General features: G+C 33.0%; 1 protein-coding gene and 1 long non-coding RNA gene across 2 annotated transcripts in view; both read left to right on the top strand.

Moving 5' to 3' along the window:
* Window positions 1-4,738, top strand: part of LOC127870916 (uncharacterized) — a 4,859-nt gene extending 121 nt beyond the window's left edge. Inside the window, exons 1-3 of the long non-coding RNA XR_008045004.1 lie at window positions 1-32; window positions 398-475; window positions 4,603-4,738. The exon at window positions 1-32 is cut by the window's left edge and continues 121 nt beyond it. This is a non-coding gene — a long non-coding RNA (uncharacterized LOC127870916). The remainder of the gene's footprint in view (window positions 33-397; window positions 476-4,602) is intronic.
* Window positions 4,739-11,917: 7,179 nt separating this feature from the next.
* Window positions 11,918-13,074, top strand: LOC127847133 (protein ABHD15-like). Its single transcript, XM_052378835.1, has one exon. It carries the CDS (start codon window positions 11,918-11,920, stop codon window positions 13,037-13,039), a length of 1,122 nt encoding a protein of 373 aa, XP_052234795.1. The 3' UTR covers window positions 13,040-13,074.
* Window positions 13,075-14,540: the final 1,466 nt, after the last annotated feature.

Here is a 14,540-nt window from a genome sequence, read left to right as displayed (position 1 = left end):
TGGTTGCTGTTGCCGACATTACACGTCAACAGGTAGGAATTGCGTACGATTTGTTATATTATTCCTATAATTCCTTCCACTTTTTGTGTTACTTCTTTTACAATACATATATTTTATTAATTTCAACTTTTAGATTAAACATACAATATTTATTACATATCAACTATCATTATTTTAATGTAAATAAAAGGATTTGCTGCTTCGAATGGGCTTTATCATCATTCTTATTATTATTATACTTCGTATTCTTATTATTATTATTATAATAATTAATATTATTATTATTAGAGGGAGTAGTAGAAGATATAGTAATATGAGTGCAATAACTAAATAAATATGTATGTGTCTATTCTGATATGACATTAACAATACACTTTTCTACTTTTCACGACATCAGGTATGCCATACTGCCGGAAAGTGTTGGTTGTGGTGATGCTCTGCCTTCTCGGTTCTATTCTGGTACAGGAAACTGCAGGTTTGCTATTCGTTTGAAACAATTATAACAATGCTTTTAATGTGTTGTAGCTATAATTACCAGATCTTCATCGGGTTATACTAGGGAAACATCTAATTAGCAATTTGCTTTATTTGCTGTTATATTTTATAACAACACACGTTCATTAAACTTATAAATTTTGGAGCCAAATATAAAACATGTAGGATTCAACTGTCACGGCCGTTAATCACGGGAGCCACCTCTTTTTTGCGATGCGTTGATAAAAGAGCCAGTTCTACTTCCGAGGTGTTTCTAAGAACCGGATGTAATGAAATATCACGGATAATTCTACAGAGTGAATTAGTGTTTTATGTTTTTTAATATATTTCACATTATATTTAAAATCGGGAAATATAGTGTGACTCAGCGAATATTTATTCATCCACACATGTTCAGAAACATTTGGAATCGTGATGACCTTTTTAAGTTATGGCATGGTAAAGATTTTAACAGAAAATCGATGTATTTTGCCTGTGTGACAAGCAAATTTATATCCCATTCAATCGCTAACAACATTAAACAAGTGCTTTAAACATATTTACGTTGCCCCATACAAAAAAACATTGTCTTCTTGTCGATCTAATATATAATTTGTTGTTTTCCAAAAAAAAGGAAGCCAATGCTAAGGAGGTGGCGCTAATGACAGGAGGTGGCGCCAATTCACATTTTCAGCTATTTGAATTTTCGGTGGCGACTACACAATTCTTTTGTCGTATTCCAATATAATTATGATGAAACATGTGTTGCAAAGATATTATGAAGCTTTCTGTAATTGAATATACTATAAAACTGGAAAAAAGCTTGAGTATAATAAACAAAAAGGTTAAGATTAAAGCCGAAGCTATCCCAACTTTTGCAGATATTAGTAGGCACAAAGGACATTTTTTAAGACTATAAGATTCGTTGACTTTTGCCTTAAAGTGAATTAAGCAATTGGAATAAGGTACTCATCGTTTCAAGTTGAAGTACAACCGTAATTACTCTAAGTTTTCAGACGCTTAAAAATAATAATTATTTTTTGTGTCCGAAAATTAAGAAGTGAAAAATATTCAAAAAAGGAGTGTCTGAAAATTTATAGGTATATATGTTATGTTTGTGTGTTAATTATTACATTGAAATAAAACCAATTAATAAATGTGCACTAATCCTATTGTGTTGTTATTTTTCTGCTTTAAATAAATACACCTTCACTTATTTGCAATCTCTAACCTGAAATGGTATATAAAAACGTTTAGTGAAAAACAACCATTCTGCTTCCTGAAAACGATATCATTTCAAATGCTGTTGAGTGAAACCATTGTTTGTTATCGGTATACATGTTAATCTACCCAATAACGCAATAATCTTTTAATTACTACGTGAGTTTTGTCATTGTATAAACACAATTGTTGTAGAAAAAATATTTTGAGAATGTTGAGAATTTAGTTATTGGATTAATTGAATATTACATATTTAGATTTATATCGAACACTATCTTTTTCGGGTTATTGACTTCTTAATCGAGTTTGTTACATACAAATTATCATATTGACATGTTTGTTAAGATTATGTATATGTTCTGTATCGATTGAGATTTAAGTATTTACGTTGTAAATAACAAGAAATCTGAGAAAGGAATATTATCTAGCATATGTAAGTCATGTGATATCGTGCATTGGCGCCACCTCACGTCCTTAGATCCACCTTCTTAGCATGTGCTCTATCAATTTTGGAAAAATACAAAATTATCCATTATATTTGCAAGATGCAAATGTGTTTATGCGTGCAGCAACAAGTATATGTTTAACGCAATCGTTTGATGTCGTTCGCGAATTTGTCGGGTGGAAATTTGCTTGTCAAACAGGCAAAATACATCGATTGGCTTTCAAAAACTCCACCATGTCACAACAAGGTCCTCAAGTTTTCAAATGGGTTGTGATTGTTATGTTAATTTACATTTATGGATGAATTAATCTTCGCTTAATCGCACTGCATTGTCCGATTTTTTAAATATTGAGAAATATATTGGACAAAAAAACATATGAAAAGCTACTCACCATGAAGAATTATCTGTGAAATTTCAATACATCTGGTTCGTATTGCAAACTCGGAAGTTGCATTGGCTTTTTTATTAATGCATAGCAAAAAAGAGGTGGCGCCCGTGATTAATGGCCGTAATTACTGTACTTAAGAATTGTATTGATCTGCAATGCCAACTTCTTACAAATTTATTTATCTGCAACTGTGAGATTTACGCCTAGTGATGTTGAATTAACTTAAATAACACTATCCATATTTAGTTAGAGAAACTACAAAGAACAATTTAGTTTCATCATGTTATTGTTCAACAAGCTCAGTTCAATATAAATCGGCGATACCATTTGTTTTGAACTGCAGAATGTATACCCTTTATTCGCATACACATCATTCCTGGTGGGACATATTCGATTAGAAATGAGGCAAAGTCATTTTGTGTTGATCATGTTGTTCTTTTTATTATTTGCAACGTATACTATAAATCTATAACAAAATTTTTTATACGACGAAATTACGTTAATAACATGGTTTCTATCGTAATTGCGAATCCAAATAAAAACATGCCTCATTCTAAAGAGTTTTATTGATACTTTTAAACTTATATTGCTCCTTTTCATGTAAATTTGTTGACAACTCTAATTTGAAGATTAACTCGAACTAACGCCAAAAAAAACATAATTTGGTGAGAATTGTACTAATGGCGTAGTCGTTGTCTATTTGCTTGTGCTTTATGTACATTTTAATCTTAAAGAATTAATTTTCCCGCGCGCATTTACAGTATCTCTGGGAAGACTGTTTAATTGAATGAAAAAAGAAAGATATTTTACTTAAACGATACAGATGTGCCAAGCAACAACTTAATACATACTTTTAAAAGATATTTTAGTTTCAGAAAACAAAGCTTATGTATTCAGAGTCGATAGCCTCTTTCGGGTTACCCACCACCAACGTGATCATCGTTACATATCATAAATTCATGTTAGCTTCTATAACTTATAATATATCAACAAAAGTGTTGTTATTTGTAAAGAGTCATTAAGATAATACCTGTGTACATAAACTTGTAAAAGTTCATAGGAACAATGGTCATGTGATATGATGCTAGTTCAGGAAGCGGAAGGTCCCTGGTTCGAATCCCGCTCAGACCACCGAAATGTGTTTGAGCAAAAAAATACCACAGTTGCTTTTACCAAATAGTATTAATGGGTACCTTTAAGGGTAATACACCAGTGCTATCAGCGCCGAGTGTTAAACGGGCGACTTATATCCCTGTGACCGAAGATTCTTGTGACAGTCGACCAAATATTATCAATAGCAGACTATTAACTGAATGTTTACTGGTATTTTTTTTATGTGCACTCTAAATTGAGTTGAGTTCTGCACATTTTTTTAACATTTCATCGTCATATCACTCGCTCTATCGATACGAATTGTGTCGTTTTGTTACGGTTGCATAAACAATAAAAATCTCCCAGGTACTAAATAAATTGAAGTTAAAGAGACAATATGGCTACCGGTGGATTAAGTTCCCAGGATATGAGTCTTGAACAACAGACTATATACATAATTGTGACTTTATGTCAGAGATGATAAACCGGAGAAGTCTACGAAAACAAATTTAAATAGATAAATCATACAAATAAACCTTTAAAATGTATATTGAACCAGTTCACGACTGAAAATGATATATTTTCGCACGAGACTGCTTTTGTACGTTTGACATATCTAAATGATGACAATATTTCGTGTGTGCTAATTTTTTTACATTATGTCTATTCATACTGTTTGGGTTAAGTTGTTGTTTAATTTCCCATTGTCTCCTTCGCTTTTGAAATGGGTGCTATTTTTGCAAAAAAATACAATTTAATTGAATAGGCTCGAAAGGCACATATGAATTGTATTTAAAGTTGAGAGCATATTATTTTGGTTGGAGTCATTACTTCAGAAATTATTATAAATAAAATATTAAGTGCCGGGAGGCAGATGATTTATCAAGTTTGGCACAAAAACTCGCTTTCAAGCCCGTTGAATAAAATTACTTCACCAGATATGTATTCTCTATTTTTACTATAGTACTTTTAATCTTTCAGCTCGTTGCAATTGCCGCAAGCGATGCCTTTACAGTGAATGCCATGCAGGCGCTTGCGCAGAGAACGATACGCTGTTCAACTGTTGCCCAGACCATTCGAGGATTTGCAAGGGAGTAAAACCAAAATGACAGTTGACTTGAAGTGTTATTTCAATGTATTTGAATTAAAAAAAACGGTTAAAAGTATATACTTAACAACAATTGCATTTACATTTATTACAGGATGGGGCATCACATGACTTTCTTAGTCAAAGTGCAAAGAAACTATTGCCGCTAGCTGATGTAAAAGAAAACAAATATAATGCATGAAGCGATTTAACTTCTATTGTTAAAAAAACATAAATTATAGCTGAAATATTGACTTATCTGATTTATTTGCAATAATTAGGCAGATTTAAGAAGAGTGTGACAATTCTAAACCAATGATGCAATTTTGAGACTTAATACGCAATTTATTTGGTGTGTAATGATGCATCTTAAACATTGATATAAATGGAAAGGAAACCCTTTTGACGAGTCGACTGCCAATGTTGTACAATGTGCAATTAATTAAGTCTTATATACCTAGAGTGTTGAACCTGCGAATCCAGCTCGCAGACTGTTATACTACATCACAAATGAACCCCGGTCGAACCGTGTGGGGATTTGTAATGAAATCTTGTCTCCAATCATTGCCCGGTCGAACCGTGTGGGGATTTGTAATGAAATCTTGTCTCCAATCATTGCCCGGTCGAACCGTGTGGGGATTTGTAATGAAATCTTGTCTCCAATCATTGCCCGGTCGAACCGTGTGGGGATTTGTAATGAAATCTTGTCTCCAATCATTGCCCGGTCGAACCGTGTGGGGATTTGTAATGAAATCTTGTCTCCAATCATTGCGTCTTTACCTCTGATACCTTGAAGTAAGATATTACTCAGTTACATACATAGGCATTTGCACTTAGTACTTAAAAACAAGCTAACCTTTGAAAAGTGCAAGATTGTTAAAAGGCTCCGGAAAAAAATGTACATCCACTTTTAAACTACCTGGTATTCATGCATATAAAAGTTATGTTCCTGTTCCCTAAGTAGAACAGTCTATAAAAGTATATGTTTAAACATAACTGGGTGTGGTTAGATGCCCGTACCGACTGTATGGAAATCTAACAGATAAGAAAGTTCGTCTTAAATAGTTAGCAATACCGTCGTGGTAAAATTGTGTGACTTTGGTCACTTTGCCTCTATCACAAGAGCAAGAGTAACCGCAGAAGACCAAGCAGAATCGGTTTCTGACGCACTTTAACAACCTTGCGAGCTAAAATCAATTGTAACAAATTCGATTTGCTCTATGAATCTCTTACTCGACAAATAGACAACCAAGATAATACATGCATTTATGTTGTAGATGTCAAGCATTCTGTATGTATTCTTTGAAAGCTTTGCAAACGTGTCCTGATTCTAAAATACGAACATCCATAGTTAGAGACTAAAAAAGAAACATCAGATGCCACATTTCGTTTCTTCTTAGCTGCTGCCTCTCACTTACTTTAAAATAGAGCATTTGAAAATGTTATAAAATTTAACATTATTTATAAAATTAAAAACACTTGATTAGACATTTAGAAAATTGATTGGACTAAACAATTAATTAGAAAATGTCACTGCACGGATCCGAAATTTCTCTTTTCTATAATTTAGCAACACCGTGTACAATGTATTATATTGAACAAGTTTTTGTATAACACATACACCATCTATTAATACTACACACCAATCATTATTTAAATTAAATTCATAATAATGTTAATTACAGTTAAAGTATCTTTTTACTAAGATATTACATTCAACACATTGGTATTTATGTGAACCAACAAACAGTGAATTTTCATTTTTGTAGCTTGATAGTTTGATAGTTTATTTCACAAGTTCCAAAAGGTCAAAAGACCTATGAGGACAACATATTTACCAGCAATAAATGGCAAGACAGCCCTTACAAAGTATATGATTATAAACATATACATGTAGGTGGAAATAGTGCAAAAAGAAAAAAAAACGTTTCAATACATGAGAGCAGGATGACAGAGGGTAGATATAAACTTATAAGTAAAGAAGTGGAGATCTTTTACAACAAAACCCATGAGGACAATATATGTTACTTGTACAAGCAAAAAAAAACAAAACAGCGCATACAAAGTACGTGATAATTAACATATAGGTGGAGATAGTGCAATAGACGTTTCATTATATGTAAACAGGGTGACAAAAGTTGAAATATAAACTTATAAGGTGAAAGTGGAGGTATTTTACAACAAACTTATTAAGCAGATAAGCATGTATTAAAAGTGTACCTTAAGTATGTGATTGAGCATGTTATTGATATAAGTACTGTTTTCTCAACTCAAAAAAATAGAATATATAAGTGCCAAAGTTTCAAAGTACTTTTCTGTTTCTTGTTTGAAGTAATTGTATGAACTTATGCATACTTGATCTTGCGAAAAAACTGTGGTATATATTTATCTCGTGAATCTTTATATAAATCGCATTCCCTTATAAAATGGTATTTGTCTTCAAGTTTATCACAAAAAGAGCATGTTTTATTGTCAACTGGTGTAACTACTGGTTTACTCCATCGGCCTGATTCAATATGTAATCTATGTGATGACACACGTAAATTTTGTTATACAAATGCGAATTTTTTTAATGTGAACAAGGTTAAGATATTCTTGGAATTCAAAATAGTTAATGTTTTTTATAAAATAGGGTCCTACTGAAGTCACTTAATCGACTTGATCAGTTTTGCACAAACGTGTATTTAAGACGCTGATTGACTGTCGACAAGAAAAGTTTTACATTTCCGACGCCCTGCATTATCCAGACATCCTGAAATCCCAGGGAATTTTGTATCAAATAACTTTTGTTCAAACTTTTTTTGTCTTGGTTTTAATTGATACAATTCTGACATAAGAGAAGAGGCATAGCTTCAATGTTGAATAGTACTCGATTGATTGTTTGAATCATCTCACATACAAACAAAACAAATAATATGGGAACGCGTTTCATAAAGGTTGTCGTATGCATGCCTTATAATGTATACTTATATTAACATTTTTATAAGAAGCATAGGGATTTGTTATTCGTTACTTAATTAAGAACCTGATAAAAGCTCTCTGTTATAAAATGTTGATTGTAAAAGAAAAACACAGCTAATAATTTAAGAAATGCAATCACATGTAGCTTATGTACACTTTTGAGAATTTAAGCGGGGCACACACATATTCCGGCATAGAATTAATCATTTAACATAGTAAGACTAGTTTGGCTCGATATACAATTAATTATATATTATTAACTTAACGTCATGAACTGCTTAAAGGGATCTTTTCACGCTTTGGTAAATTGACAAAATTGAAAAAAGTTGTTTCAGATTCGCAAATTTTCGTTTTGGTTATGATATTTGTGAGGAAACAGTAATACTGAACATTTACCATGCTCTAATATAGCCATTATATGCATCTTTTGACGATTTTAAAACCTAAAAATTATAAAGCGTTGCAACGCGAAACGATTGAATAATTTGGAGAGTTCTGTTTTTGTCGTTAAATTTTGTGAAACTACGAAGATTGCTTATATAACGTATAAAATACGTTTAGCATGTGTACCCGGCGGAATAGCTCAGTAGGTAAAAGCGTTTTTACTTCAGGACTCTGGCAGGACTCCAGGGGTCACTGGTTCGAAACCTAATCCGGGCAATGTTCTTTTCCTTTTTTTAATTTTATTCTTGATTTTTTACTGGAGCTTTTACGATCCAATGTTTACATTTATCAATATAAAGCATTTAATGAATAAGTTAAAAAAAAGCCAAAATCTGTGAAAAGGCCCCTTTAATGTAATTTGTTAAGTTTAAATATCTATATAAAAATAAAAACTATTAATGGATCTATCATGTATAGAGAAATTTTTGAAAGTTTTAATTTGTTTTGTTTTTTAAAACCGAAGTAAACATTTAGTCGTTCACATAATACATTTCTTTTTTTTTTAAATAGTAGCAGACACAAGTTTGAATAATGAACATGTAGTCATGCGGCGTATTGCGCACTGCTGACACTCTCCCAAGGTAGCTATCAGCACCCGATTGTATAAACGCTGGTTAAAGTTACCGCTCGGTAACATTCAAACCTTGGTAAGTTTGCGGTTATTCAGGTATAGTAACCTTCAAGGTAACTCGATTGTATTAACACGATATACCGCAAAGTAATCTAACCGCGCATAGTGGAATTTAACCACCGGTAACTTTAACCAAAACATTCCCACAATGCATTCTCTACTGACGTAATTTTCGCGCGAAGTGTCACGCTTATAAACAGCGACATGTATTTTTTTTATCAAATTCATTTACAAATGAATTCACAATAAAATAATGTGTAAATTTTAACTATGAGTTCATCAAAATGACCAGGGACGAATTGATAATGATGTCGGGATTTGCATCATTTAGCGGAATCCCTGGTGCTTCCAAACTGCAAGAGAGTGCTTACAAAGACGTCTATTCTTCTAGTTGTTCTAGATGTAACATAAAAATTAAACATGGTCGTCGTAACATGCTAGACTATTCTTCTAATTTGGCTTATGTTTACAATAAACTTACTTACTTTCTTGTACAATAAGGGAATTTACCATAGACAAATAAAACATTGTTCAAGTTTAAACATATCTTTGTATGCAGAAATCTGCAAATGCAACCGAGTTCAACAACGGCTATTATTTGAGCCGTGTTATGAGAAAACTGGGCATAATGCAAGTGCGTAAAGAGTCGTCCCAGATTAGCTTGTTAAGTTCGCACAGGCTAATCAGGGACGACACTTTTCGCCAAAAATTTGATTTTTGCTAAGAAGGGACTTCATTTTAACAAAAAATGTCATAAAAGCGGAAAGTGTCGTCCCTGATTAGCCTGTGCGAACTGCAGAGGCTAATATGGGACGATACTTTGAGCACATGCATTATGCCCATTTTTTCCTCAGAACACGACACATTTGATAAACTGCTCCGGTTCATTTAAACAGCAGTAATGTACATAGAGTACATGACGTAGTGTTTGACGAAGAAGAACATTTATTGAGTTCTCATTTGAAAATAATGATATGATGGCATAAGGGTCTTTATTTAAATATGCTAAAATAATTATCAAAGACCCTAGATGCAAACTCGTCAATTATTGAATTAAATGAATTATTTATGGATTATAAAGGATTATTAAAGGTAAGATAATAGTTCGAACGTGTTAAGTTTTTTTGTTTGTACTTTTGTTGTTCCCTGTTCTCGGAGAAATGATTTTAACATGGGCGCCATTAATGCATCGGATCACACACGGCATACCCATAACAGAATATAAGAAACACGTTCTGTGCGTCCTTAAATTCGTCGTCCTAAGTCGGAAATCGTATTGCCCTGTAAATCAAGTCAAATAAAGTGTCAGTCGCTGAAATTTGTTAGTTACTCGTCGAAATTGTGAAGGTCGTCGATGGTTAGCTTTTATAATGTCGCGCGCCGCGGTCATTTTGTGTAAGTTACCTCTCGGTTACTTGTACTTACCCACCTAGGGAAGCAGGGCATGTTTTAACTGGGTTTTAACCGATCGGTATAACTAACCAAATTTTATACAAACGCTTACCGACCAGTAACCAACATGTTACCGACTTTAAACCGCCGGTATGTGGTTAACCGCCGGTTTAACTGTTTATACAAGCGGGTGCAGGTCGGTCTAGGTTAGGGTTACAAAGCCTGTAACGTATACAGGTTATTGGTGAAATACAATGAAGACGAGTGTTACCAATTCATATTGAAAACATAATCTTCCAAATGTCACGGACCAAAAGTTATAAAACAAATTGTCACTTTAAATGATCAGTTGATAAACTAGTTTACACATTTTAAATGGAAGTTAACATTTTTATGTGGTGTTTACAAAGTGAGAAGTTTGCGAAATTTGTTATCTGGTTAGTAAACGCCACGTTAATAAAACATAATTGAAACTGCAATATTTATGCAATTTTATTACTGAATTCAATAACATCAAATACAACAAAAGAACAAGAAAACATTAACAGATTTGTATGTAAAGTCTACTCAGTATGAAAACGTAACTTAAGTGCCAAAAGAATAACACATGTGTATACTGTATTTAGTTTTATTTGTATTTGTTAAATGTGCATTTGATGCAGATGCCATTACATGTATTGATATATCCAAATATTTTAAAACAAAAAAAACATGTTTTAATTAAGGATTTAAGAATTTAAGGAATTTTAATTTCAACAAATAAAAAGATCGCATATGTATTACGCTTAAATGTACTTGAAGATAAAACGCTTTACGAAATTCCTAGTTATGAATATTGTCGATTACGTTGCTTTGTTTGATTTGTTATATTTTCGGGAAGTTGCTCTTTTTATGGTGGATCGAAAATAACATATTCAAAACTGTAAATATAATAGGGATTCTATTTATATACTTTCATTGCGAGCATTTGAAGGTTTTATTTTACATGTGTACTGTGTGTTAATATTTGTTTGTATTATGTACAGTCATATGAGTTTTATGATAAAATAATGATGTGCATATTATGAAGATTTAATAATATATTTATTAAGATAGTCATGTTTTCCAAGTATCGAGTTACTATTTCAATAACCCAAATGCAACGAAATTTGCAACGTTTACCCGTTTCACATTTTGAATAACTGAATTGTATGTACGCAATCAACAACGTTTACCCGTTTCACATTTGACTCACAGAATTGTATTTACGCAATAAACCGTGTGCAGTTTAATCAACATACAATTCTATTGTTACCATATTCCAATAGTGTAGGCGGTACCACATGTTTGTATTACAACATATATTAATTAGCAAACTGTTTATTTAGTCATGTTTTCTATTTAAGCAACATGAGAAGCGGATATTTAACACAGGAGCGGACGTAACCACAGCCATGCCTCAATGCTATAGTATACGTTATTAATCTCCCTTGCGAAACACGAGAAAACATAAATTGACTAGTGAATAATTAACTTAATAATATAAACCATTGTCTACTTTGTGTAACATAAAACCGCCAACTTTCGGTTATACACACTACACAAAGAAAGCAGGAATACATAATGATTTCCTTACAATGAACAATACGAATGATAATTGAAACTTGATACGTTTGTATAGTTTGATGAACTATGACGTCAATATGAAATATAGATGAAGAATTGAATAACCGGTTGCACAGCGAAATGCATAATCAGTTTATATGTTGCATGAAATCGTGATAGCTACATTAAAAATCGCTATGTTCTATTTGATATGTACATCGGTGCCTGTAAGTTTTATTCTGGGAGTTATTCTTTCAATAGCATACTGGACCTACAGATGTCGGAGGCCACTATTGTCAATAGGCATACGTTATAAAAACTCGGCACTGACAGCTCATATTTTATCAGCATGTAATTTTAATGAACTCACGTTCGACCCACCTTGGTATATAAGAAATCCACATATTCAGACAATACTTCCGTACTTGATGCAACACGCTAATGTCGAATTCGACCGCGAATATATTCAAATGAAGGACAGAGGAGTTATAGCACTCGATTGGGTCAAATCAGTGTCAAAGAACACGCGCAAACGTTCTGCAGTTGTTCTTATTCTACCAGGAATAACGTCTGACGCTACAAACGTGTCTTACCTTTGCAAACTAGCTTCCAACAAAGGATATAAACCCGTTGTATATAATCAGAGAGGGTTTGGGAACACGGAGCTTACAACGGCAATGCTCCTCAACAATTGCGATCCATCTGACCTAAGGCAAACAATACAGTGCATTCAGGACCGACATCGCTTACCCGTTGTAAGTATCGCGTACGGGACAGGATGTGATTTGCTGTTGTCATACCTCGGAGAATTCGGGTCATCAGCTCGCATATTTGGGGGTGTATGCATTTCGGCGTGTTTAGAAAACGAGGACAGGCCTTCGCAGACGTTAAAAAGAGTATACAACGTGTTGCACTTGTTAAAGCTGAAATCAATTATTTGCAGAAATTACTACGCACTTTCAAAGCAAATAAACTTCGCTGAAATGATGAAATGTTGGTCTCTAAAAGAGTTCGATAAAATTGTGTTCTCCAGATTTTATAATTACAAATCAGTAGATGAGTTTGAAGAACAAATGCATCCTATGAGAGATATTGATGAAATATGCGCGCCTTTACTCTTCATAAACAGTCTCGATGACCCCTTGGACTCCAAATGTGACCTGCTGTTTGAATTATGTGATGAATTTCCAAATTTTATGGCGATTGTTTCACCGACTGGTGGTCATTGCGGATTTTATGATAGTCTTTTTGACGTGAGTTGGTCCGACAGACTTGCTTTGACTTACATTCAGTCCGTTCTATACTTTGGTATCAAATAGCTCTCAGTGTATGTACTTTTGTAAACCGAGTGATCTTTATTTCCTCATATTATATTCAAGTGCTGTTTTAAAGGGACCGTCAACCGCGATTGGCGAAAAAAGAGTAGTTTTAAAATACCGTATTTTTTTACAATTATTAGTTTATATTGATTAAAATATCACGACCGGTATATTACATTACTTGATAAAAAGTTGTTAATATTTCATTTTTCAGTAAATTCGGTAATAAATTGTACTGGGTAGAGGTACCAGGTACCTACCAGTTAACTGTTAATAACGCAAGTAGATTGATCATCATCGTCACGTGGAAAAAACACAGGAATGCAAATTGTGCATGCGTAGGGAATTGTATATATTTTATGTATAAAATCATCAATCTACTTGCGTTATTTATAGTGTGTAAATCGTTATGTCATCTTTTTTCGCGATGTACTTTCGATTTCACATCGCGAAATTTCATTACCGAATATACTGAAAACATGAACTTTTTAATTAATGTAATATACCAGTCGTGATATTTTAATCATTATAAACTAATAATTGTAAATAAATACGGTATTTTCGAACTTTTCATTTTTTTCGTCAATCGCGGTTGACGGTCCCTTTAAAACAGCACTTGAATATAAACTACGAAGATTATATTGAATTAATAACAATGAATGGTAACACAACGCAAATGTTCTTACTGAAATTAAATTCAGAAAATAATGCCAACATATAGCAATTGTATAAAACTGCAAGTCGTATGCTTCGTCCACCAAACATTATACAGAGGTACTTGTTTCAAGGGTAAAATTTCTCAATTGTAATTGAATAAACAATTTTGAATAGGTCCATGTTTGATTGCATAAACATATATCAAATACAAAACAACCTATATAAAATATTTTCGATTATTTGAAATAAATAATTTGCCTGTGTTTTTAAATGTTATATCGTCAAAGAAAATATTGAATCGTAACGTGATCTTATTCAAAACATCGTTCAATATTAACGTGGCATTTGCGTTATCACAAGAGAAAATAACGTGTTTTATATTCATCCGAAGTTATTTGTTAAACGTCTAACAAAGTACCCTTAAAACCTCAGCGGGAGTTTGCTGTGTCAGTGCTTGCCAGGTTGCAGGAAAATGACTGCATGGAATGCTGTTAATCGAACAGAAGTAATACAACTTGATCCGTGGGAATTGCTAGCTTATACAATGCATGCATGATAAGTAAAAAAAACATGGTTGCACAATGATCGCGTGTTTTGACTTGGGGGTTCAAGAAGTCGTGAACCACAATGCTAATGCTAACATTATAGTACAGGAGTAGATTAACGTATTAAAAACATAAAAACGTGTTGTAAATATTTGTATTGTACAGGGTGTGGTCGCTCGGAGATGGATAAAATGTCATGGTGGTGTTCATATCTTTGAAAAAAAACTCGTGTAAAACTTACATTACATATACAGCGAACAACTGCTACTGTTCATAGTAGTGTGCTTGTTTTGGTTAAA

The sequence above is a fragment of the Dreissena polymorpha genome, chromosome 1 (assembly GCF_020536995.1).
Source record: "Dreissena polymorpha isolate Duluth1 chromosome 1, UMN_Dpol_1.0, whole genome shotgun sequence".
NCBI classification, from domain to species: Eukaryota; Metazoa; Mollusca; class Bivalvia; order Myida; family Dreissenidae; genus Dreissena; species Dreissena polymorpha.
The sequence above is the reverse complement of the archived record's forward strand: the minus strand, read 5'-3'. Positions and strand labels throughout refer to the sequence as shown.